This window comes from Mustela nivalis (assembly GCF_964662115.1).
Source record: "Mustela nivalis genome assembly, chromosome: 1".
NCBI lineage: Eukaryota > Metazoa > Chordata > Mammalia > Carnivora > Mustelidae > Mustela > Mustela nivalis.
Genome location: NC_139020.1, coordinates 94,386,307 through 94,411,273, shown reverse-complemented (window position 1 = coordinate 94,411,273; position 24,967 = coordinate 94,386,307). Strand labels below are relative to the sequence as shown.

At 34.4% G+C, this 24,967-nt stretch overlaps 1 protein-coding gene and 1 pseudogene across 22 annotated transcripts in view; one reads left to right on the top strand and one right to left on the bottom strand.

Annotated features, from left to right (window-relative positions):
* ECT2 (epithelial cell transforming 2) overlaps positions 1 to 24,967 on the bottom strand; it is a 63,553-nt gene that overhangs the window by 5,531 nt on the left and 33,055 nt on the right. For all 21 annotated transcript variants that reach the window (XM_082688793.1, XM_082688792.1, XM_082688789.1 and 18 more), the window contains 8 exons: positions 24,410 to 24,520; positions 23,650 to 23,746; positions 22,801 to 22,882; positions 17,008 to 17,086; positions 16,299 to 16,418; positions 13,242 to 13,380; positions 11,319 to 11,473; positions 112 to 219 (listed from right to left, as the gene is read on the bottom strand). In XM_082688793.1, the coding sequence (XP_082544919.1) occupies positions 112 to 219; positions 11,319 to 11,473; positions 13,242 to 13,380; positions 16,299 to 16,418; positions 17,008 to 17,086; positions 22,801 to 22,882; positions 23,650 to 23,746; positions 24,410 to 24,520 (891 nt within the window). The remainder of the gene's footprint in view (positions 1 to 111; positions 220 to 11,318; positions 11,474 to 13,241; positions 13,381 to 16,298; positions 16,419 to 17,007; positions 17,087 to 22,800; positions 22,883 to 23,649; positions 23,747 to 24,409; positions 24,521 to 24,967) is intronic.
* LOC309841294 (phosphatidylinositol N-acetylglucosaminyltransferase subunit P pseudogene) lies at positions 6,891 to 7,286 on the top strand (annotated as a pseudogene). Its single transcript has one exon. The product of its transcript is annotated as a phosphatidylinositol N-acetylglucosaminyltransferase subunit P pseudogene (transcript).

The following is a 24,967-nucleotide window of genomic DNA, read 5'->3' as shown; positions in this document are numbered from 1 at the left end:
AGAAAACAGCTCTGTTAGACTATCCTTATACTGGTATTTATGGCAATATTATTTTAGTATACTCTGAAAAATACATTTTGGAGATATGTTAAATAATAAGCTAAGATTCACCTTTTTTGAAGTCTTTTTAATTGCTCTAGATGCTCTACTCAATGTACTGTCCATATCTTTAGTATTTACTTCAAAGGATTCTGGATCAGCACTATAGATAAGATTCTCCTGTTGAAAAAATAACCCTTTTTTATTATTTTAAAATAAATAAGTAAAACAAAATAAAAATACACAACTGCTTCTAAAATCAAGGCTCTAAGCACATGGGAGTATATACAAACGAAGCTACTTGGGCTTTTTATATGCTTGACATAATTTCAACTCTTAAGTGTACTAATTTAAGGAGAGTAAAAAATTAGCATTCACTAAGTGAAAAATACATTCCAAGGACTATGGACACCAAAGCAACTGAAACAAGAACTCAATACAAAATCTTTTTAACAACCTTAAAACCAACAAGTTAGAACCTTAGTGGACATAATGCTTCAGTATAAAGTCTGCTATAAAACCAACATCAAGAAACAATTTCCTTGAGATTATCTCAAATTAAAACTTAGACTTTTTCCTTTTTCCTTTCTTCCTCAGCCAACATCTAGATGGATTCTAAATTGGAGGTTCTGAATCTGTGATCCTAGGAGTGCTAATGGATAGAAACAGGAGGTAGGCAACCTCCCTGAAATCCTGTGCAGAATTCTGTGTGTTCATAAATGCAAAGGTCAGTTTTCTGAGGAGTAGGTTTGTAGTTTATGTTACATTCTAAAAGGAGTCAAAGAGTTCATATAGGCCAAGAACACTGATCAAAATTAACCTTAAATGAGACAACTAATTTTCAAGTAATCCAAAATATCACTTGCTCAAATTTCATTTGGGCTTTTTGAAAAAAGCAGGGGAGACAAAATATTTTTGCATACTCCTATAACCAATTTGCACTTTAAATTTATAAATCTAGGTCATGAATCAAGTTTCCCCTCTAGTCTAGCACTATTGAGACTATCCTCCACCACTGTCATTCTGTGGCTAGAGAGAATTTAATACAACCTTGTGAATACTGGTTTTTCTGAAAATGTTCTCAAATGCAAAATGTAGAAAATATCTGCATATTTAATCCACAGGAATTATGAAACAAGACAATGCACAGTAGTTCTTTGAAATAAAATGTTAAACCCCCTTGCAAATAATAGTCTTAAAAATCATACTCTACAGTTTGCTTGTTTTGGCTCTCTACCATTGACATCCAATAGACAGGCTTGATTTTGCCAAAGCTTCTTAAAACAAGCAAATTCACCATGCCTATTCCAGACCCTCTCTTTCCACTTTGTCCATTTGCTAAGACTGTCACTTATTGAATTCTGATGAGGTAATATTATTTGCAATCATCAGTAACTTTTTATTTATTTTTTTATTTTTATTTTTTTTTAATTTATTTATTTGACAGACAGATCACAAGTGGGCAGAGAGGCAGGCAGAGACAGAGAGAGGGGGAAGCAGGCTCCCCGCTGAGCAGAGAGCCTGATGCGGGGCTCGATCCCAGAACCCTGGGATCATGACCTAAGCTGAAGGCAGAGGCTTTAACCCACTGAGCCACCCAGGCGCCCCCATCAGTAACTTTTTAAAATGCTATTAATATTTTTCCTGAGTATAAAAAAATAATAATTCCATTATAGAAAATTTGAAAGAAAAATTTAAAAATAAGAAAATTACCCACTGTTATGCCCAAGTCTTCATGTCTGAGAGACCACCAAGGAGCCAACACTGATGCAATCACACAAGGGTTTATTTAAAAGCTTAAGCTTGGGCCCAAGTATACCCGGTACAGCGGAGTAGGGACTTGGACCCCGAACTGGATTACAGTCAGAGTTTTTAAAGACAGAGTGGGGGTGGACTCGGCAGTAGATAATTGGGCCACGACTGCTGGCTCAGCAGTAGGTGAGGACAAAGGGGATGTTCAGAAGGGCTATCAGGGTAAAGAAGACTGTCAGGATATTAGAGCCCTGGTTATTATCAAGTCAAGGCCGTTCTCCCTCTGAAGAGGCACGAACATGACAACAATTGGGAGTTTCCTGGTGGAATGTCACATTTCTCCTATCAAGTGTTCTTGTTAGTGAGATTTAGGTTTAACTTTGTTTCCATTTTCTTCAGCCTCAGCCTCCTTCAGTTTTATGGAGAGGAGGGTGATGTTAGGGCTTGAGGAACTGAGTTACTTGTAAATCTCTAGGACATTTGTAAACCAAGGGAGACTCCTGTCTTGCAGGGTTGTGATCTCTGCAAGTTAACTATTTGTTTTTCTTGGCCTCCACACCCACCAAGTGTCATTTGCTATTAAAATAACAAATTAAGTGTCATTTGTTATTTACATTTACACACACTTCTTACATATATTTTTATATGCAAAAATGTTTTATTTTAACAAAATTGGAGTGGTTCTATTCAGTTTTATATCTTATATTTTTCAATTAGCTGTATATTATGGTTTTCCATATCATTATATACTCAAAGGAATTACTATTAATGAACAGATGATAAAAGTCTCTTCTGATTATAAGCGTATTAATTTTATCATTTCATTATTTTCTAACACAAAATGCCTCTACTTTCTTCTCCTTAAGAAATATCACATCAGAAAAAAATAAAATACTTAGGAATAAACTTAATCAAAGAGATGAAAGACATACATTGTAAACTACAAAATGTTGTTGCTGAAAGGAATTAAAAAATACATGAATAACTGGAAAAATATCCTGTGTTCTTGAATTGGAAGATTTAATATTAACATGTCAGTACTACCCAAAGCAATCTACAGATTTGATAAAATCCTTATCAAAATCCCAGTGACTTTTTGGCACAGAAAAAAAAATTTTCATGCCAAAGTTCATATGCAATCACAAAGGGCCCCAAATAGTCAAGACAATCCTGGGAAAAAGGCACAAAGTTGGCAGTCTCAATCTTCTTGGTTTAAGAACCTACTACTGGGGCGCCTGGGTGGCTCAGTGGGTAAAAGCCTCTGCCTTCAGCTCAGGTCATGATCCCAGGGTCCTGGGATCGAGCCCCGCATCGGGCTCTCGACTCAGCGGGGAGTCTGCTTCCTCCTCTCTCTCTGCCTGACTCTCTGCCTCGTTATGATTTCTCTTTGTCAAATAAATAAAATATTTAAATAAATAAATAAATAAAATAAAATAAAAACCTGCTACTAAAGGGTGCCTGGGTGGCTCAGTGTTGAGCATCTGACTCTTGATTTCAATTCAGGTCCCGATCTTGGGGTCACGGGATTGAGCCCTATACCAGGCTCCTCCCTCAGCAGGGAGTTGCTGGAGAATTCCTTCCCCTCTACCTACCCCCCACTCTCTTCTCTCTCTCTAAAATAAATAAATCTTAAAAAAAAGAAGACTACTATAATCAAAATAGTACTGTTTTGGCATTAAGATATAGAATAGAATGGAATGAAACAGAATGGAGAGCCCAGAAATAAACCCTCATATAATATGGTCAAGTGATTTGACAAGGGCATTAAGAATAGGAAAAGGACAGCCTTTTCAACAAAGATGCTGGGAAAACTAGATATCCAGAGGCAAAAGAATAAAGCTGGATCCTTACCTTATATCACACACAAAAATTAATTCAAAATAGATCAAAGATCTAAATATAAGAACTAAAACTATAAAACTCTTAGAAGATAAGAATACATAGGTCAAAACCTTCAAGATACTAGATTTAACAGTACTATCTTGGCGATAACACCACAGGCAGAGGCAACAAAAGAAAAACAAAAAAAGAGATTTAATAAAAATTGGTAAACGTTGTACAAAAGACTCTATCAACTAAGTAGGTGGCAATCCAACAGAACAGGAGAAAATATACATCATATAACTGACGTATCTGAGAAGGGATTAATATCCAGAATATATAGAGAATGCCTAAAACTCAACATCAAAGAAAGCAAAACAAGATTCAACATTCACCACCTACAACTACATTTTCTTACAAGTTTTTTAAATGGTTTCACTTTTAACTCACGACTCTACCTACATACTTATGTCGATATGAGGTTAGGATATATATCTAATCTTCCCTACGTATTTAACCAACTATCGTAGCACCATATATTAAAAATCTTATTAAATTGTTAAAGTACTATATTTATCATGTGTAAAGTCTTATTTCACGGACATTTATCCTTTTCATTGTGCAGTAATGTACTTATCATTGTAACTTTAAAAATGTAGTATCTCAAAAAAGAAGTACAGTTCTTTACTTTTTTTATAATTGCTTTTTCTTTAAAAATTATCTTTGGAGTCATTCTGTCAAAATCCAGAAATTTCCTGTAGGATTTTATAAGAACTACAATGAATTGCAGCATTCTCATTCAGGAACATCATAAATTTCTCTGCAAAGTATTATATAGTTTCCTTAAAATGGAAAACTTTCATTTATCTCTTACAAGGCTATTCCTAAATTTATACCAAGTTTTATTAGAAAGAGGGGTCTTCCTTTCCTATACTTTCTAGTTGGTTACTGCCAACATAGAGAAAAACTACTGAGGGGCACCTGGATGGCACAGTTGGTTAAGCCTCAACTCTTGGTTTTGGCTCAGGTCATGATCTCAGGATCATGAAATAGAGCCCTGTGTTGGGCTCCACGCTCAGCGGGGAGTCTGCTGAGGACTCTCTCCCTCTGCTCCTGCCCCCCTCCAGCCAATTGCCATGCTCTCTCATGAGCTCGCTCTCTAAAATAAATAAGTCTTTAAAAAAAATAAAATAAAAACTATTAATATATATGTATTTATGAGAAACAAAGCAGTCAGGATTGTGATTCAAGCTGTGCCTATCCCTGAGTCTTCCTTATCCCCATTCACATACACCTGTAAGGTTCTGCATTAAGATTTCCTACATCTGGGGCACCTGGGTGGCTCAGTGGTTTGGGCTGCTGCCTTTGGCTCGGGTCATGATCTCAGGGTCCTGGGATCGAGCCCCGCATCGAGCTCCCTGCTCCGCAGGAAGCCTGCTTCCCTCTCTCTCTCTCTCTGCCTGCCTCTCTGCCTACTTGTGATCTCCGTCTTTCAAATAAATAAATAAAATCTTTAAAAAAAAAAAAAAAAAAAGATTTCCTACATCTTATAATAAAAGGATCACATTTCCTTCATTGCTGTACATATGATACCATAAACTAAGCACAGCTGTAACTTTAGTATTATGAATTTGATTTTGTTCTCATTTCATTTTCTTTTTTTTTTTTTTTATCAGAGAGAGAGAGGGAGAGAGAGAGCACAGGCAGACAGAATGGCAGGCAGAGGCAGAGGGAGAAGCAGGCTCCCTGCTGAGCAAGGAGCCCAATGTGGGACTCGATCCCAGGATGCTGGGATCATGACCTGAGCTGAAGGCAGCTGCTTAACCAACTGAGCCACCCAGGCGTCCCAATCATTTCATTTTCAATTTTAGTTTCATATGATTTCATTTCAAACTGGCTTTCATTCAATAAACAAATATATATTAAAAACCTATTTGCTAGAAGTTTTTTATGCTCCTAGATACAAAAGGAAATTCAGAAAAGGGATGTTTTGACACAAATATCTCCTCCTTCATGATGTTTTGTTTTCAAAATTCAAAGTAATTCATCAATGCTCACTCTAAATTGGTCAACCCAAGACATTTTTAAAAAATTAAACACTTAAGGGATGCCTGGGTGGTGAAGTCAGTTAAATGTCAGACTCTCAGTTTTGGGCTCAGGTCATGATCTCATAGATGTGAGATCGAGCCCCACAATGGGCTCCCCGCTCAGGATGGAGTCTGCTTAAGATCGCCTTTCCCTCTCTCTCTGCTCCTCCTGCTCATGCACATGCCCTCTCTCTCTCAAATAAATAAATCTTGAAAAAAATTAAACACTGAAAGGTCCAATAGAATTAGGTGGGACACAATTAGAAGCTATAGGAGAATTAATTTAATAAAAGTGACTAGTTACAAAACTAACATCCATATCAAACATTAACCTACATACAAAACAACTAGAAAACAATTTAGCTAAAAGATCTCATTTATGAATAGAATTATAGATAGAAAATTACCTAAGAATACATCTAACCAGAAATTGATGTGTCTACACTCTTTTTTTCTGGAAAGACAGATGAAACTGTCAAAAGTTGCACTGCTGAAAAAAAGACTAGTGGGACAGGTGCATATGTTTTACTGGTGTATACTTCCGTCCATTTGATTTTTTCTTATGTGCAAATATTATTTTTCCATTTAAATAACAGAGTAAAATTCACAATATGAATATAAAACGAAATCCCTAAGCAGTTGCTAATAAAGATAAGAGATATTTTCCTATTGCTATCTTAACTATTAAGCATATAATAACAAACTTTGAACTGAAAAGAGACCAGATGGCTTCCTGTTTTCTCTCAACAAACAAACTACTTCTAATTTGGTTAGGGTACATAGATAGGAGGTCTTTTACATTTCTAGAAGCTCTGGGTTCAGAATGCCTGAAAGACTAAGCACCTAGGTAGCTCTAGCGGCTGAGAAGACGTATAGCTGTTTGCTAAGATATAAAGATGGAAACACTTCCTTTAGTTCTCTCTACACAGAGAAAGGCAAATAGAGCAAATCACAGACAAAAATGTAAAGTAGGAGAAACTTTTCTTTATTATTCCAAGGTTTTCTTCTACTAGTCTTATCTTATTAACAGTTCCCATTCTCTCTATTCCAAATATTGAAAAAAACCTACCCTGGGCGTACTGTCGTGACCTGGTCTTTCCCCAAGTTTTCCTCTCTCGTCCCCACTCATGCTTCTCAGACATGCAATTCTGCAGAGGATTGGATACTGAGACTGTCTAAAGCCTCAGGGAAATGGTGGGAAATTCACCATAACCATTGCCAGAAAGAGTGATATATGGCTTTGTTCTTTTCTTAAGCTCTCAACTTGGCTTCATACTGTATCTTGTGTGAGCTTTTTATACCTGAATCTTGGCTAAACTCCTTAGGCTTAACCTATTGGCCTCAAAAATACTAGGCAATTGCACTACTCATCTACCTCATTACCATAGTAATCAGTTAATGTACTCTTATAAACCTGATGAGTACCTCTCCACTCAACTCCATTTATACAATTCCAGGCAACTATGCTAAAAATCAATAGCAGAAGAAATACCAAGAAGACACCAGCCCACCTTAAGAGATATTCCTATTAGTGAAGTAAATTAAATGTTCTTTCTTGCAACCAAAGAACTTTATGTCAAAAAGTAAATTGTATGAAGACTAACATCAAGCATTTAAAGTTTTGATGAAATAATTTTGACCATAATTATTTTTACTATCTTTTATAGTACCCAACACTGAAATGTAAAAAAAGCTGAACTTGTCTTAAGATTAAGTTCCACTGATATTATAAAATGTTCTTGAATATTAGAAATTAATAAAATACAGCATAACCACATACCAGACTTTTTAAAAAGTAATTATCAGTAAAAGCAAAGTCCCTCCAAATAAAAACTTTACTCTTTCCTCTAAATTAATCGTCCAAAAAAACTTTACTCTTCTAAATTTCCAAAATAAAAATAAAATTTATGCTAGAACTAAAACTCACTTTTAATAACATACTAATATAATTCTAAAAACATTTCATGATTTCAACATATCTCAAGGATTAAAGGCTAGAAAGGGAAGGAGTTCTTCAATAAGCCCCAAATTCACATGTACCTAAGACTCGTTCTAAAGACAGATCTGCAAATTTTAAGATTAGAAAGTAGTAACTGGGGGCACCTGGGTGGCTCAGTGGCTTAAGACCTCTGCCTTTGGCTCAGGTCATGATCTCAAGGTCCTGGGATGGAGCCCCACATCGGGCTCTTCTGCTTAGCGGGGGGAGCCTGCTTCCTCCTCTCTCTCTCTCTCTCTCTCTCCCTGCCTCTCTGCCTAATTGTGATCTCTGTCAAGTAAATAAATAAAATCTTCAAAAAAAAGAGAAAGAAATAAAGTAGTCATCAATTTCTACCAATGAGAGACATATTAATTTCAGGAGAAATTAAATCTCCGCTACAAATGTATTCATGGGTATTAATTCAAAAGAAATTTTCCAGCATTTCTGACATCTTGAGCTAATGAGCCCACACACGTGAGTTATCAGACCCTTTTTTCTTTAAGCTCTCCTCTCCTACTAGTCCTCAAACACAGATGCTAAAGAAAAAATAACTAGTAACGTAATGCCTCCCCTTAGCTTGTGCGTCAGTGATTTCCTCAAGCTCTATAATCATATTTACAGCTCAGAACGTCTGCTTTAGCCAAATTAAAATAGTACCAATAACAAATATTTATATTAGCAACTTATTATGTGTGGCTAATAACCAGCAGAATAATTTTAAGTACAAATCATAATAACTCCATTATAAATAACATTGGCTCAGAAGCACAAATTCTTACATGTTCTACTTTCAGTCTATTATTCATGTAGCTAGTTCTTAAACTTGTAAACAGAATTTCTAAGAATGAATATTGCTACTGAAAAGTAGCCAGTAGTGATTTAACTAAAATATTAAAACTTAATATTTTTAAAAAATAATATTTTTTTAAAGAAATTTGAAGAATTAGTAGTAAAAGAACTGAGCTGCAGCATTGGGCATTTAATTTTCAAATTACTTCCTCTAAACTATTCAAAGTAGGGGTAGTGGAAGAATAACATTGTTTAAATCCACGTGTTAATAAATTATACTTTTGATATTTGATATTAGAAATCTGCAATGACTTTAGAAAGCTACCATCTGGCCTTAGGCAATATATGAACCTTAAGAGTATGGACCATACATTTAAAGGCTACATGCTGGCAAGAGACCAAAAATACAAACCTAAGTATTCTGAGAGATAAAACTCTCAACAGATTAAAACTCTAATGTTAAATTCTAAATGAACAGACAATGGGACACCATACCCATGGCGAGAAAAGCTATACAAAAGGGTTTAACCAAGAAATGGAATACCTGGATTCTAATGTAAGCTTTATATTCTTGGCCTTAATGTCACAGGTAAAATAATGAGGTTAGATTAGGTTTCATTTCAGCTTAAAATTCTTAAGTCATTTATAAATGGGCATGAAGAATGAAACAGTACAGAATAAGACAGCTGTATTACTTTGACCCTTAATTAAGCAAGCTCCCATTGTTTAGGTAACCCAAAATTTGTAATAGAAGGACAAAAACTACTGATTGAAAGAATCAAGAAAATTTTATCTTTTACACTGTGTGTGTGTATGTGTGTTTATTTAGAAATCTTCAACAGGCAAATGTTATCAAATGGTAAGATATCAACTCGGGGCTTTTTAAAATTTACTCTATGTAGTATCTTAAATGTGGGAAAGAACTCAACTGAAGTCAGTGAGAATATCGCAATTTACAAAATATTTCGTAGTAACAAAATTTCGCAACTTGAAAGAATTTTGTGATTTAAGTATAAATCAGGACATAGTTAAACATTTGCTGCCATCTTGTGGCTAATGTATGAAATGTTTCCATTAGCTGTTTACATTTTAGTTCCAGAATTATTAGCCATCCTATGGCTAATAAATTTATGAAAATTTTTCCATTGATAGCACTTCAGTATTATGGTTATAAATTTGGAAATAACTATATAAGCCATCTAGTCTGACATGATAAATGTAGGAGTAATTTCTATAATAGGCAGTAATCCATTTTGTATATGCATTCTTAGAGAGCTGTGAAAAAAAAATTCCTCCTAACAATGAGCATTTTGTAAACTTTCTAACAAAAGCTGTCTCCATCATTTTTCAAGCTAGTACTGTTGTATGCACTAGCCTTCTGTGAACCTTTTTGTGGAACAATCTTTTACTTATAACAACATATTGTTGGCCCATAGAAATTAAAAAAACAAAAACAAAACAAATCATGCTGGATGAAGTGTTCTGTAAATGACAATTACGACAAAGTAGTCAATCTCAGAATTTTATTCTTTGGTTTTCCCTGTCAAAAACTGAAATCTCGGGTGCCTGAATGGCTCAGTCATTAGTGTCTGCCTTCAGCTCCAGTCATGATCCTAGGTTCCTTGGATAGAGTACTGCATCAGGCTCCCTGATCAGAAGAGAGCCTACCTCTCTGCCAACTTGTGCTCTCATCCTCTCTCTCTCTCGGAAAAAAAAAAAAAAAAAAAGAAAGAAAAAGAAATTTAAATCTCCTCCTTATTAAAAAAAAAGTCTGTTAATTGTTCTTAACACTTAAGTAGGAGGTTTTAGTCAAATATTATCTACTCTATAAACCACTAAAATTATACCTCAATAGTCTTCAAGGTCAGACTTAACTATGATAAAATAATATTCCAACAGGAATGTCCAAGGCAAATTTCCATTATAGTGCTACTGTACTGAAAAGGGTTGTTTATCAATACATTCTCCTCTATCTATGTCATTTGTACAAGGACGGAAGGGTCTATACCTGTCTTTCACATGTCCCTCCCATATATAATGAAGAAATCAAATTATCTGTTAAGGGATCTAGATTTCATCCAAGATCTCCTACAGGCTCTCTGATTTCTGTGAGTCATTTAACTTTAGTAATTTGATTTTCCAATGTATCTGCACGTTAAACTGTGTAAGATAATTATATATTCATAATGATATTTGATTTTCAGAGGTTGGGCTGAGAAAACCAGATTGGCAACTTGCCGAACAGAAAAAACAGCTTGCTACAACTCATCTATTGCTTTCAATAAGATAAAAGATTAGAACAAGATACCCTCTATTTTACAAACAGCCAGGTCATAGAGCACCAATAAAAAACTCAGGGTATGGGGCGCCTGGGTGGCTCAGTGGGTTAAAGCTGCTGCCTTCAGCTCAGGTCATGATGCCAGGGTCCTGGGATCGAGCCCTACATCAGGCTCTCTGCTCAGCAGGGTGCCTGGTTCCCTTCTTCTCTCTGCCTGCCTGCTTCTCTGCCTACTTGTGATCTCTACCTGTCAAATAAATAAATAAATAAAATCTTTAAAAAAAAAAAATCTCAGGGTACATCAGAACAAGTCCCAAAAGCCTCACAAGTCAGAAAGGCACAGAAGCTATTAGGCTTTGAGGACCTATCTGTAAGTTAGGGACTCAAAATGTCCGTGTGTCTATATTTTTAAAAATCTTTTCCAAAACAACTTTTTAAACCAGTTTTCCTCAATTCACGTAAAACTAAAACTCTCCTACATTCATAATCACCGACATCAGAAAGGTACAGGGTTAGTCTGAATGCATTGCAATGAAGTTAAAGCTTTCATTTTAATAGTTGTTTAAGAACTTACAGCGTCCGCTTTACAAATGGTATTGGCTACATGTCGACACAGCATCTTTAACCAGTTTTCTTTTGGAAGTTCCTCTGATGTCATCTGGAAACTGAGCAGCACATTTGCCCGCTCTGTTGGTGGCCTCACAAGCAAGGCAAAAGCATTATGGCAATCTAAGGTTCCATAATAAGTATAAACATTAAGTGTTACTCCTTAGAAATGATAGATTTATTCAAGCTTTCCTCAGAGCAATAAATTCCAATAAAGTTATCTCTTCTCCACCCTTTTTATCCCTCTATTTTTTTTTCCCCCCAAGGAGATCATTCTATCCCTCTATTTTTAACTGGACAAAGAACATCCATACTACATTGAAACACTGGTAAGAATTATAATAGTAAGTACCATGTAAGAAACCAACAATGAAATTTACTGACATTAAGTAGTATTTTCTATGAGATAGTTTTTTGAATTAGATGATATCATTTCTTAGAACTCCTAAATTTAAGTTTTAAATTAAAATGGTATTGTAAGATTAATTTGGTAACTTAAATCAAGTTCAAAGAAATAAAATATCCAAATATCAAAACTGTTACAAAATGTTTTTGGACCAAAATGCTAAAACAGAACCTATTTTAAATAATAATTATAATCTATAAGTCAAATCCAAAAATATGGAGGTGATTTAAATAAATGCACTATTTTAACCCTTAATAAATCCAGAATCTGACAACCAAATCAAGGTAACAATATAAGTTGCTGTTCAAGTTTTCTTTGTTTCTCATAAACTTCAAAGTCTTCCATTATTAGTGGGAGGGATCAGTAATGAAACCAGCTTACACCATAAAAACATTATGTCTAACATCTAAAATATGGTCATACACACACATCACTAGATGCCAACTAACCAGATGATACAGGTTTTGGTAGGTATAAACTTTTGGTAATTTCAGGCTTTCAGAGAATCTCCCTAACACTATCAAGCTTGAGAGGAAACTCTCCTTAATACACATTTGACCCATGTTAATTCTACCATAGTTATTTTGGGTGCATTTATTCAAGTACTTCTTTTCCAGCCATATCCTAAACATATTTCTAGCAATGCAGCCATTGCTGACAGGGAAGGAATAAGATGCAGAGTACAGGCAATAGACTGGTGATTTCTTTTGGATTCTGAAGAAATAAAAGTAAGTTTTGTTGTGGTAAGAGCTAGATTAGGGCACTATCTTTAACTTTCACTTTTTTTTTTTTTAAGATTTTATTTATTTATTTGACAGAGCTCACAAGTAAGCAGAGAGGCAGGCAGAGAGAGGGGAAAGCAGGCTTCCCACTGAGCAGAGAGCCGGATGTGGGGCTCCATCCCAGGACCCTGGGATAATGACCTGAGCTGAAGGCAGAGGCCCAACCCACAGAGCCACCTAGGTGCCCCTAAGGCACTATCTTGACATAGAACCATTTAAAAACTACTTTATCCCTTAAGGGATGAAAGATATCCCACAGGTTGAGAGAGCATTTTCATTTAAGAAAAGTAAGATATCAAGTAGGTTCCGAGAGAAGAGTGGGGATAGATATCTAAGAAAAATTACAAAAACTAACCAACTGTATTTAAAGATAATTTACCAGTTTAGGAGTGCCTGGGTGGCTCAGTTGGTTAAGCGTCCAACACTTGATTTCAACTCAGGTCATGATCTCAAAGTTGTGAGATCAAACCCATGTCAGGCTCCATGCTCAGTGGTGAGTCTGCTTGAGACTGTCTCCCTCCCCTTCTCTCTGGGGCACCTCCCCCAGCTCACACGCTTGTGCGCTCTCTCTCTCAAATAAATAAATCTTTAAAAATAAAAATAAAAGGAGAGTTTACCAGTTTAAAACAAAAACAAAAGGGACTGAATCAAACCTACAATGAATAAAATTATTTTCTGCCAACAGTTTATCCAGTGAACATACCTTCTGTTTCTCTTATGTCCAGTACCTTCTTAATTTGAGAAAGAGGCATTAGATGAATATGCTTAAGAGAAGCTGGGGGTCGGGTATGGCCAGGAGGACTCCTAAAAGTGCCAATAACCTTGTGTCGTTTCCTTGCTATCTGAGTATAGAAAAAAATAATATGATGAAAACAAAGACCAAATACATAAAAATGATAATAATCATATAAATTTACATGAGATCCATTTGACAATTAGTCATTTGAGAATTACTCTGTGATAAAAAGCAGAGTTACCATGTGACTAATTCATACAGGCATGAAGTTGTATAAAAGAAATGCTCATGTATGTATGAGAAGAATGTTAAAAGTCAGGAAAACAGACCAAAGAAGAAGATCTATGCAAAAGGTCCCAGAGGTGTGAAAGAACTTAGAAGCATTTTGAGAGGGAATAGCCTTGAAGGACAGAGGAATCTTCAACAAAAAGCCTTGAGTTCAGAAAGGGGAAGAGTTGCTCTGGATCTTGGTCTCAGGTTCAAAAGATAATCGATTTTAGTTTAAGAGCAGAATTCACAATCTCAGATCCTGTACAAGGCATTGAAGACAAAAGAGTAAAAAACACAGAAATGGTTCTGGGTCTCATGATATTTACATACCATTGAGAAAGAGGCAGAGTAAAGAACTAACTAAACAATACATTATGCAAATGATACAAATTATAAGGTGCAGTGTTAAGATTAACTTTACCTAAACTAGGAATTCCTGCAAGAGAAAGAGATAGGTAAAGTAACTCAGGGGAAGACAGTAATAAAATCAGAAAGAACGCTGTGATTCATAATGTACTGACTTCTGTGAATTTTCTAAGGTCTTTAAATTTATTCTTTTCATTTCCATGAAAGTCTAGTGTACTATTTTGCTTTTTAGAAGAACATCATTTTTGAGGTCATGATCATCAACTGAAAGACATTAACACAAAATGATTTAGGGTAAGTTAATTAATGAATTGAGATTGGTCATCATCATGAATGACAAAGTCTGGCTAAAAATGCAAAAGACAGTCAATATCATATTCACAATGAAGCAGAAATAGGATATAGATCTATGTTACATTATCAAATATTAAAATTTATATTAACATAGGAAAAATAAGCAATAAAGACTTTAAGTAATTTCCACTATAAATCTGAATATACGTTGAAATCAATTTGGATAAGCAAGTAATTTTAAAGTTCATTTTTTTAAAAAGAAAAAACAATAACAAGTACCAATAGTGATGACACAAATGCTAGCACACCAAAGTAAAAATTCAAAGCACAGATAAAATATAAAAAGGAAACATGTCTGTAAATCCTCTATCAGCTTAGCTTCAGGAAAACATCAACTGTCAAATTTAAAAGAAGTCAATTTAGATCTTTATCCATTTTAAATGTTTCTAACATTTATCATATTAGCAAATTTGCTAAGGGTTTTGTTTTGTTTTAAACAAGCTAAGGAATAAAAGTTTAGAATTATAAATCTTGAAGTCTAATTTGAATGTTTGGGGATAGAGCTGTTTTGGTTAATATGATTCTAAGAGAGAGAGCTGAGATACACAGAACAAAAAGTCAGTGGACTTAAGAAGGTAAAAGAAATATGAAACTGGAATATCACATAATGAACTCAGAAGCTATAGGGAATAACCAATGACAGGAATTAAAGTGGCAGGTAAGTCGATGAGCCAGTTATAGAAAACTTCATGGAATTTGAAGACATATGACCAAAAATTTAAAGTAAACCACAACTCTGTCAAGATTAAGAGGATAAAACCCAGAATAGATTAGCATAGAAGTACAGACAATGGAGCCAGTTGACCTGGGCACGTCAATGGGAAAAAACCTAAAACAGGCTTTTAAGAGAAGTAAATAAATAGAAGTACTGAACAATTACGTACAGTAAAACCCCACTGGAAATTGACTTCACCCAGCCCCTGTCCTCCAAAAGCAAGCTGAAGTTCTCCTCATGGAGGTGACAAGTAGTTCAAAATTATCTGCCTCATGATTTTTTATGACTTTTTCAGTTCAGGGTATGGTCAATTATGTGTAGTATTTTCACTGTCTTTTGTGACATTACTGACCAATAAAAATATCATTTTTTATTAACCTCACTACAACAAAACTCTGCATTTAACACAAAGTTTTGGTGAAATTTTATTATACCTGTAACTGCGCATGGTTGGTTCTTTAAAATTCCCTTGTATTTTATACTTTAAATAATAATATACATAAGAGGGCAGCACTTCTAGAGAAGTAGAAAAGCATAAAAGGAAGAGGTACAGACTTTAAAGAAAAAGGAAACCCATCAAATCACTGCAATGAAAGCAACAGCAAGTTACCCAATAACAGAAATATCAAAAGTCTTCTGGTTGGTATTTATTTTCAAAATACACAGGTATTTTTTTTTCTGAGATAAAGGAAAATACACATCTTTATATCTTCCATTAGACTGTTTAGTTGTTTAAAAATACACTACTAAGAAAAGAGTTGGAAAAGCACACAAAGATGATTCAATTTGCCCACAGAATTAATATGTGGGAAATCCCTGAATAGAGGAGAAATTTAAAATTAAAATCATCGCACCCCATCTGATACACCAACCACTTACCCTAAAATGGGTGGTTTTAAGCAAAAATCAGGGATCACAATTCATAGTAGTAAATAATCACATTATCCCACTCATCAACAAAATACAGGCTCCCTCTTCGCTTGAAAAATCTACTTAAATTTCGAATTACTTTGTGGATCTTGAACAAACATACATAGAAACAAGACGTTCCTAAAGTTCTTAACCTAAGCATTTATTAGCATGAAAATAAACCAAATTTTTCATTTTGACTTGTATTTTAAGTCATGAAAATTTATCGTACTTCCTAGTATTGGCCTTCTCTAAAAGCAGTCTATTAATAGTGTTAAACCAGTGGTCTCAAAAAACTGATTACATTAACTTTAACTTGTATATTATACTTCAATCAAAGCTTGGCTTTAAATATTCAGGGAAGTCACATAAATCAGCAGTTTATTATACTACATTAAGAACAAATTTACCTCCAGGCAGTCATTGAAGAGAAAGAGAGTTACTTGCTCTCCTCTGTCACAGGGGTGTTCACCTAGAGAAATTGTTTCAACTCGCTGGACTAAGCTTCGGTGAGAAGACAAAAGATTAGCCTGTAGAGATTGAAAATATTAGTAAAAGAGTCACTTGGTAGTAATCTTTTTAAAGTTACCATTTAAAAGAAAATGGTGCTGGGCACCCGAGTGCCTTAATTGATTAAGCATCTGGGTCTTGCTTTTGGCTCAGGTCATTATCTCAGGGATAGAGCCCCACACTGGGCTATGTGCTCAGTGAGGACTCTGCTTCAGATAACTTTCTCTCCCTCTCCCTCAGTCCCTTCCCACCCTCTAGAATAAATAAATTTTAAGAAGAAAAAAAGGAAAAATGAAAATAAAAAGAAAAAAGAAGATGGTGCCAAAATTCTGTTCATATTTAAAATACAGAATCTAAATAATAAAAAATAAATTGACACTCATCAAAAATGAATACTTGGGGCGCCTGGGTGGCTCAGTGGTTAAGCCTCTGCCTTCGGCTCAGGTCATGATCTCAGGGTCCTGGGATTGAGTCCCGCATCAGGCTCTCTGCTCAGCAGGGAGCCTGCTTCCTCCTCTCTCTCTCTCTGCCTGCCTCTCTGCCTACTTGTGATCTCTCTGTGTCAAATAAATATTTAAAAAAAAAAAAAAAAAAAAAAAGAATACTTACTGGGCAGCCATCTACTTCATAAACAACATCAAAAATTTGCTTTTGGGCTTCCGTTTTTCTCTTATCCTCGTTAATATGGCTGAAAAATTAAAAAGTTTAGTTTTAAAACTTCAACTTTTAAAACTTAATAAAATTGGAAAACTGCATTCAAAGACATCTCATGTCACAAAAAAAGATCTTCCATGTGAGTCTATCTTAATTTTGACAACTGCATCAGTTAAGATATTTCCTAACAGTAGCCAACTATATTAAAAAAAATTCCATAGAATCCTTCAGAAAAGTGTTTTATTATCTTCTTTTATATTAGTTTTTTATTATACCCTGATATACTTCCTAAAATACAATAAACCCATACAAACTTCAGGTTAATAGAAGTTCTAAATCTAAGTTCAGTTAAGGTTTTATGTAGGTTATTCCTAAGTCATATGCTAATTATTTTATTGAAACAAAAACTAAGACTACTACTTCCATGTAAGATGAATTAAGAAGGAAAGGATACAACTTCTTCCTGAAACAACTAAAAAATCATAAAGATATAAAGAAATAGGGTTGGGGTGCCTGGGTTGCTCAGTTAAGCGTCCAACTCTTGATTTTGACTTCGGTCATGACCTCAGGATCCAGAGATCAAGCCCGGGTCCACTCCTTGCTGTGTGTAGAGTCTGTTTAGGGTTCTCTCTCTCCCTTTCCCTGTGCCTCAGTCATACCCCTAGCCCACCCTCCCCTCCCCACCATGCACAGGGTGCTCTCTCTCTTGAAAAAGAAAGAGAGGAAAGGAAAGGAAAGGAAAGGGAAGAGGGCTTGTCAAGACACTAGAAAGTCAATTCTGTGAGACAGGAGACAAATAAGGCAAGCCCAATTTAATGCTGTCTATAAAAGACAAACTTTCGAATCAAAGATATAAATAGGCCGAAAGCTAAATGATAGAAATACTCTACCCAACAACAACAAAATACACATTCTTCTCAAGTGTATATGGACCATTTTCCAGGTTAGGCCATAAAATAGGCCTCAAAAATTCTGAAAGGATCGAAATAACACAAAGCATCTCCTCCTACAACAACAGAGTAAAATCATAAATAATAAAAGGAAATTTTGGAAATTCATGAGTACGCTGGAATTAAACAGCACACTCCTAAATAACCAATGGGTCAAGAAGAAATCATAAGGAAATTAGAAAATCCTTAGGGAGAAGACAAAAACACAACATACAAAACATACAGTAAGCAACTAAAGTAGTACCTATACATTTATAGCTATAAATGCACATATAATAAAAAAAAATTTCAAATCAATAACCTAAACATGTTAGGTTATATTGATTTAAGACTCTGCTCTGAGCAATGGGGAGAAAAACAAAGTAAATCTAGAGCAAGCAAAAAGAAAGAAATCATAGAATAGAAATTACTGAAATAGAGAATACAAAAAATAACTGAAAAATAAACAAAATTATTTACTTCTTTAAAAGATTGACAATATTGATAATCCTTTAGCTAGACTGGCCAAGAAAAAAGAAAAAAAGATACAAATTACTAAAATCAGGAATAAAAGATGGGACAGCACTACCAACCTTACAGAAATAAAAGGGATTATGAGAAAACTATGGACAACTACACGCCAAAAATTAGATATCTTAGCTGTAATAGACAAATCCTACAAAGACACAAACTATAGAAACTTGCTCAAGAAGAAATTAAAAGTCTGAATAGATCCGTAACAATAATTTCAATTAGTGATTTTTAAAGCCTAATGGCTTCACTGATGATTTCTACCAAACACCTAAAGAATTGGAACCAATTCTTTCCAAGTTCTTCCAAAAACCAGAAGAAGGTAACTTTTCAAAGTAGTCTCTAAAACCAGTATAAGCCTGATACTAAAGCCAAAAGACATCACTAGAAAACTATAGACCAACATCCCATATGAATATAGACACCAAAACCCTCATCGAAATACTAGCCAAACAAATCCAGCAACATAAAAAAATATACTATTCCAGGAAATACAAGCTTGAGTAAACAAGCAAAAATCAATAAATGTAACACACCACACCAAGAGAATAAAAGGCAAATACTACATGATCACTTAAATAGACAGAAAAAGCATTTGACAAAATCCAATGTCCTTTCAGGATAAAAACACTCAACAAACAAGAAGTAAATAAGGACTTCCTCAATCTAATAAAGGCAATCTATAAAAGTCCCAAAGCTATCATTATACTCAGTAGTGAAAAACTGAATGCTTTCCCCCTAAAATCAGTAATAGGGCAAGAACAGGATGTTCATTCTCACCACCTCTGTTTAACATTGCAGTAGAGCTTCTGGCCAGGGCAATCATCACATGAAAAAATGCTCAACATCATTTGTCATTAAAGGAAACACAAGTCAAAATTACAAAGAGATATCAATGGATATACACATCTATTGAAATTCCACAAATTAAAACAACTAACATCTGAGAATTGGTAAGGACATGGAACCATTGAAATTCACCATATACTGTTGGTAGGAATGTGAAATAGTACAACTACTTTGGAAACAGTTTGGTAATTTTTTAAAAGTTATACATATACCTACTAGTTGACCTACTCATTCCTACCACTAGATATTTATCCAAGAGAATGGAAAGCATAAATTCATACAAAGACCTGTTCACAAATGTTCATACCAGCTTTATTTGTAAGAGTCAGAGATGGGGGAAACAATCAAAATGTCCACCAACAAATGAAAGCACACATCAGTTGTGGTACATCCATACAATGGAAAACAATAACAACCAATGCACTACTGATATGAGCAATGACTACTCTCAAAATAATCATGCTGAGTGAAAGACTGATGAAAGACAATATACTGTCTGATTCTAATTTTTTTTTTTTTTGGTCTGATTCTATTTAGGCAAAATTCTAGGAAATGAAAATTATACTGATAAAAACAACACCAGTTGTTATCCTGGCATGAGCAGGACTAGGCATGAGTAAACTTTTGGAGAGGACAGAAATTGTCCCTTATCTTGATGGTAGTTAGTGTTGGTACCATGGGAGAGTATACATACCAAAATTAATAATATAGCTTGAAAAACAAAAACAAAAAACACACACATACTAAAGCTACTAAAGCACAGACCTATAACAAATTAATCTGTATAAGCTAAGCATGTATGGGCATCTGAGTGGCTCAGGGGCTTAATCATCTGCCTTCAGCTCAGGTCATGATCCCGGGGTCCTGGGATCAAGTTTGCATCGGCCTCCCTGCTCAGCGGTGAGTCTGCTTCTCCCTCTGCCCCTTCCCCCTCTCCTGAGTTGTGTTCTTGCTCTCAAAAATAAGTAAAAATTAAAAATATATGCAAATAAATAAAAACAATAAGTTAAACAAGTGTAACTAATGTTGTAAGAATCTAATCTTAGGGGGGTTTTGTTTGTTTAAATGGCAAGGACTAGTTAATTGGCCTGAAAAATTATAGTTGTTTCAATCAAGCATAATAAGCATTTAAAACCTAAGCTAAATATTCAGAAGTCTCAAGAACTCAGATGTGGTGAAACTGTATTAAGTTTATAAATCAGCATCACAATTCAACACTAAAATAGTAGCTCCTATAACTCAACACTTACTGAAAACCTATTATGAGCACAGCATTCAGGATAGAGATATATTAGAAAGATTCTTAAATTCTCAGAAAGCTTAAATAATGTTGAAAATGAAAGAAATCTTTAATCACCTATCTTATCAGTATGGCTCATTATCCCTAAAGCAGCCAACAGATACTATTCTAAGGGAGACAACAGGTCAAATGACTATACCCTACTTAGGTACTCTATAATCTTTGTTTATAGAACATAGGTACTCTATAATCTTTGTTTATAGAACATATAGAACATTATAGAACATAACAAATATTTATGTATAATATGATAATACTGGTAAAGTACTCTACACACCAAACAGTAGATTGGGCAAATAATAACCTTTCAGTCCTCTCTTTTGTGAGGACAAGTTACCACTGACTGTCTACTTCATAGTTTGTGGAAAGGATCAAGGTAAATTATGTGCAGAGTATGTTAAACAATAAAGTGTTGAAAAAAACTATCCTCCTAGCATCAAAATAAAAAGTAAAAGCATGAAGTCTGGCTGGCTGACATATAAAATATAAACATAAGCAAAAAACAAAACACCCGTAACCCTTTCAGCAAAAACAGAAGCTATTATTGTTAATTTGAGCATTATTCTACTGGTGGACCCTCTCTCTAGAGCTAGCAAAGTCTCTAAGAGCTCCTTTTCAAGTATTTTAAGAAACTGTTTCACACAGAAGCACCTCAAGGAATCTGAGAAGTCATTTAACTAAATCTATTAACCATGTTGATGACAAAATCCAAAGAGTAGAAGTGCCCTCACCCTCCTTGAGGCATAACAATTAATAGCAACAGTTTTCTTTTCTGATTATAATAATCAGGAAAGATAATTTCTGTGGTGCCTGGGTGGCTCAGTCGGTTAAGCATCTCCCTTTGGCTCAGGTCATGATCCTGGGATGGGAGTCCCACATCAGGCTCACTGCTCAATGGGGAGCCTGTTTCTCCCCCTCCTTTTATCCCTCCCCCTGCTGGTACTCTCTCACTCACTCTCTTGTTCTCAAATAAATAAAATCTTAAAAAAAAAATCAAAATGTAAAATATAAGAAATAAATAAATAAAAGAAAGATCATTTCTTTTTTCTTTCAGTTTATTTGCTTATTTATTTTTAAATAATCTCCACACCCAACATAGGGCTTGAACTCATGACCCCTAAGATGTGGTATATATATGAGGGCACATATACATGCACACACACACAATAGAATATTGGTCAGCTATCAAAAAAAAAAAGAAATCTTGCCATTTGCAATGACATGGATGGAACTAGAGGGTATTATGCTATTATGCTAAGGGAAATAAGTCAATCAGAGAAAGATAATTATCATTTGATTTCACTCATATGTGGAATTTAAGAAACAAAACAGAGCATAAAAGAGGGAAGGGATAGGAAAAATAAAACAAGATGAAATTAAAGAGGTCATAGGAAACAAACTGACGGTTGCTGGAGAGGAGGGGGGTGAGGGTGATGGGTATTAAGGAGGGCATGTGATGTAGTGAGCACTGGGTGTTATATAAGACTGATGAATCAATTAACTCTACCTCTGAAACTAATAATACACTATATGTTAATTAATTGAATTTACATTTTTAAAAAAGATCATTTCTGATTAAAGCTATGTCTCCAAGTTAGACCTACAGAAATTAGCCTAAGTTTAACAATCAATCACCCAAGTCAGTTCCACAGGGTTTATATTTTTAATACATCTCCAACCAACCCTATCAATTCATACGCCATTAAATTCAAGGTAAGAAACAAAAAGTCAAAAGTAAAAATGAAAGAAGTATTATAAATCTTTTCTTTTTATTTCACTACAGTCGACTTCCTAGTTATATCTGAGTAGTTTAAATGAAGACAAGAACATGCTATGAGTGGAGGTATATAAAGAACATGTCCAGAAGTAAGTTTATAACATTACCATATTTCTAAATCATTGTTTCTTTCTATACATAATACTTTAATACCTTAAGAAATAAATGTTTTTGGTTAATCAATGTATTCTCGCAATACTTCTCTCATCATTTTAATGTGTAACTATACTATTAGAAAAATAATTCAGACATTACTTTATAAAAATTTGCTATTGATATTTTTCAATCCATTTATAATTCTAACTGTTCTACAATTCCATTTTAATCTAGGAAACAATAAGAAATTGAAATAGTGCACTTACGTCATTACTTCCTTTAGTGATCCAATAGCTTTTTCTAGAGTGCTTTTGTCAGGATTTTCTTCAGCTGTATGCTTCTTAAGATCTGTTATATAAAATTTTTTTCCCCAACATTAGAAAAATAGTAGTTAAAAAAAAATTGTAGTTTTTTTATCTAAGACTTCAAAATACTGTACATCTTAGAGTGCCTGGGTGGCTCAATTGGTTAAGTGTCTGACTTTGGTTCCAGTCATGATCTCAGGGTCCTGGGATCAAGTCCCACATCAGGCTCTCTGTTCCATGGGGAGTCTACTTCCTCCTCTCTCCCTGCCTGCCTCGCTGCCTACTTGTGATCTCTGTCAAATAAATAAATAAAATCTTAAAAAAAAAAAAAAAAAACACCAAAATTAACTCTCTTTAAGCTTTAGAATAAATGGATGCTTCAAGAGTGTCCTGTATAACTGAAGAAACAAAGCATATAGACCAAGTATACAGACTTTATAAAGATTCAGATTGAGACATGAATCATCTCTCATCTTGTGATTTTGTGGGTGAATTTTGTTTACATGGATATAAACTGATTTTCCATTAATGACACACCATGAAATGTAAGGCTTTCCTTAGAGAAACAAAAACTGAAAAAATAATAGTCAATATAGTTGATATGGTAATAAATAAAGCATTTTAGGGGACTGAATTATTATAGTATCTGTGTTTTTAAGATTATCCATAAAGGTATTTTCTACATAAGACATAAACTTTAATGCTGAAATTTAAGAAAACTATGAAAATGAAAAGAATTTCAAAATTTTTAGAGCAAAGCAATTCCATAAAAAACATCCAAAGTAATATGAAAACAGATCTGACAAGTACCATTTAAAAGTAACGCAACACTAGGTAACCTCTGTACTGGTCGAATCAGAAGTTCAACAAGGCTTTGCCGTCCACATTCTGGTTTAGCTTGGTTTATCTGAAAGGAATTAATTTAACAATAAAAAAGTTTTCCTGCAAACATTAAATACCTTACATTTATTAGATTACACCTTATCACAACTGTCCTTTAAAGAACTAATAGAAGAGATGGGGTAGCAGTTGTTCTCTGGAAGATTACTGTTGGGGAATAAATTCTAAACTTCCAGGACCTGAAATGACCTCCTGGCCACTCAAGGATTAAGATCTTAAACACAAAGTGAGTTTCTCTGCACACTCCTATAAATTCCATCTTGAGTTTTTCTTGAGTCTACACCATTCATGAGAAAAAACAGTTTTTGAGGAATTAAGTATGCAGATACCACTGAGTAAACAAAATAAAGCACTGGTAAAGAAAAAAAAATCCTTAAAGGCAAAACCAAATCACACTAACAAATGTCTCTGAACTAAAACATGTTTAACTTTAAAAAAATCTGAGTACTTGCAGATAGCATTTTCACTCACTCAGCTCCCTCACAGCTTCTGCTATCTAAATCTTCTGAAGACTATTATCACTGCCCCCCTTCCCCAGGTTTGGCTGAAGTTAACAGGTTAAACATTAAGATGTTCTTATATGGATAGATTTTTACTAAAAGCATTATTTAAGTGAACTCCTTCAGAAATTATTCTCAAACTTTTTTTTTTTTTAAGAAACACACATTACCTTCAGAAAAGCATGAAATCTTGGTTTCTGTTTTTCACATTTAATAATTGTTTCCTTACTCATTTCAAAAAAGTTTACAAAGGGAGGGTAGGTTTTTACCAAATCCTTTGACTAGGAAGAAGAAAAAACACATTAATTTGTTATACATGTTACCCTTAGATAATGGAATTTAAAGCCAAATAATAAATAGTCAAAATCTGACATACTGGATGAAAAAGAAGAATTAAAATAAGTTCTTCTCAAGTTAAATATAGAAATTTTACAAATTTCTCATTAATGAGTTAACTGCTAACCAAAACACATCAACTGGTACATATAGCCTAAAACTTGAAAAGCAAAGACTCAGAAAGAATACTAATTCCTATTGTATTGACAGAAACATGATAAAGTTTAAAAACTTCTGTAAGTTCAGAATATAGTAATTAGTACCCAAGAACATGTTATTATTTACTGATGAATCCAAACCACCATTTTTTTTTTTAAGATTTTATTCATCCATTTGATAAAGAGAGATCACAAGTAGGCAGAGAGGCAGGCAGAGATAAAGGGCGAGGCAGG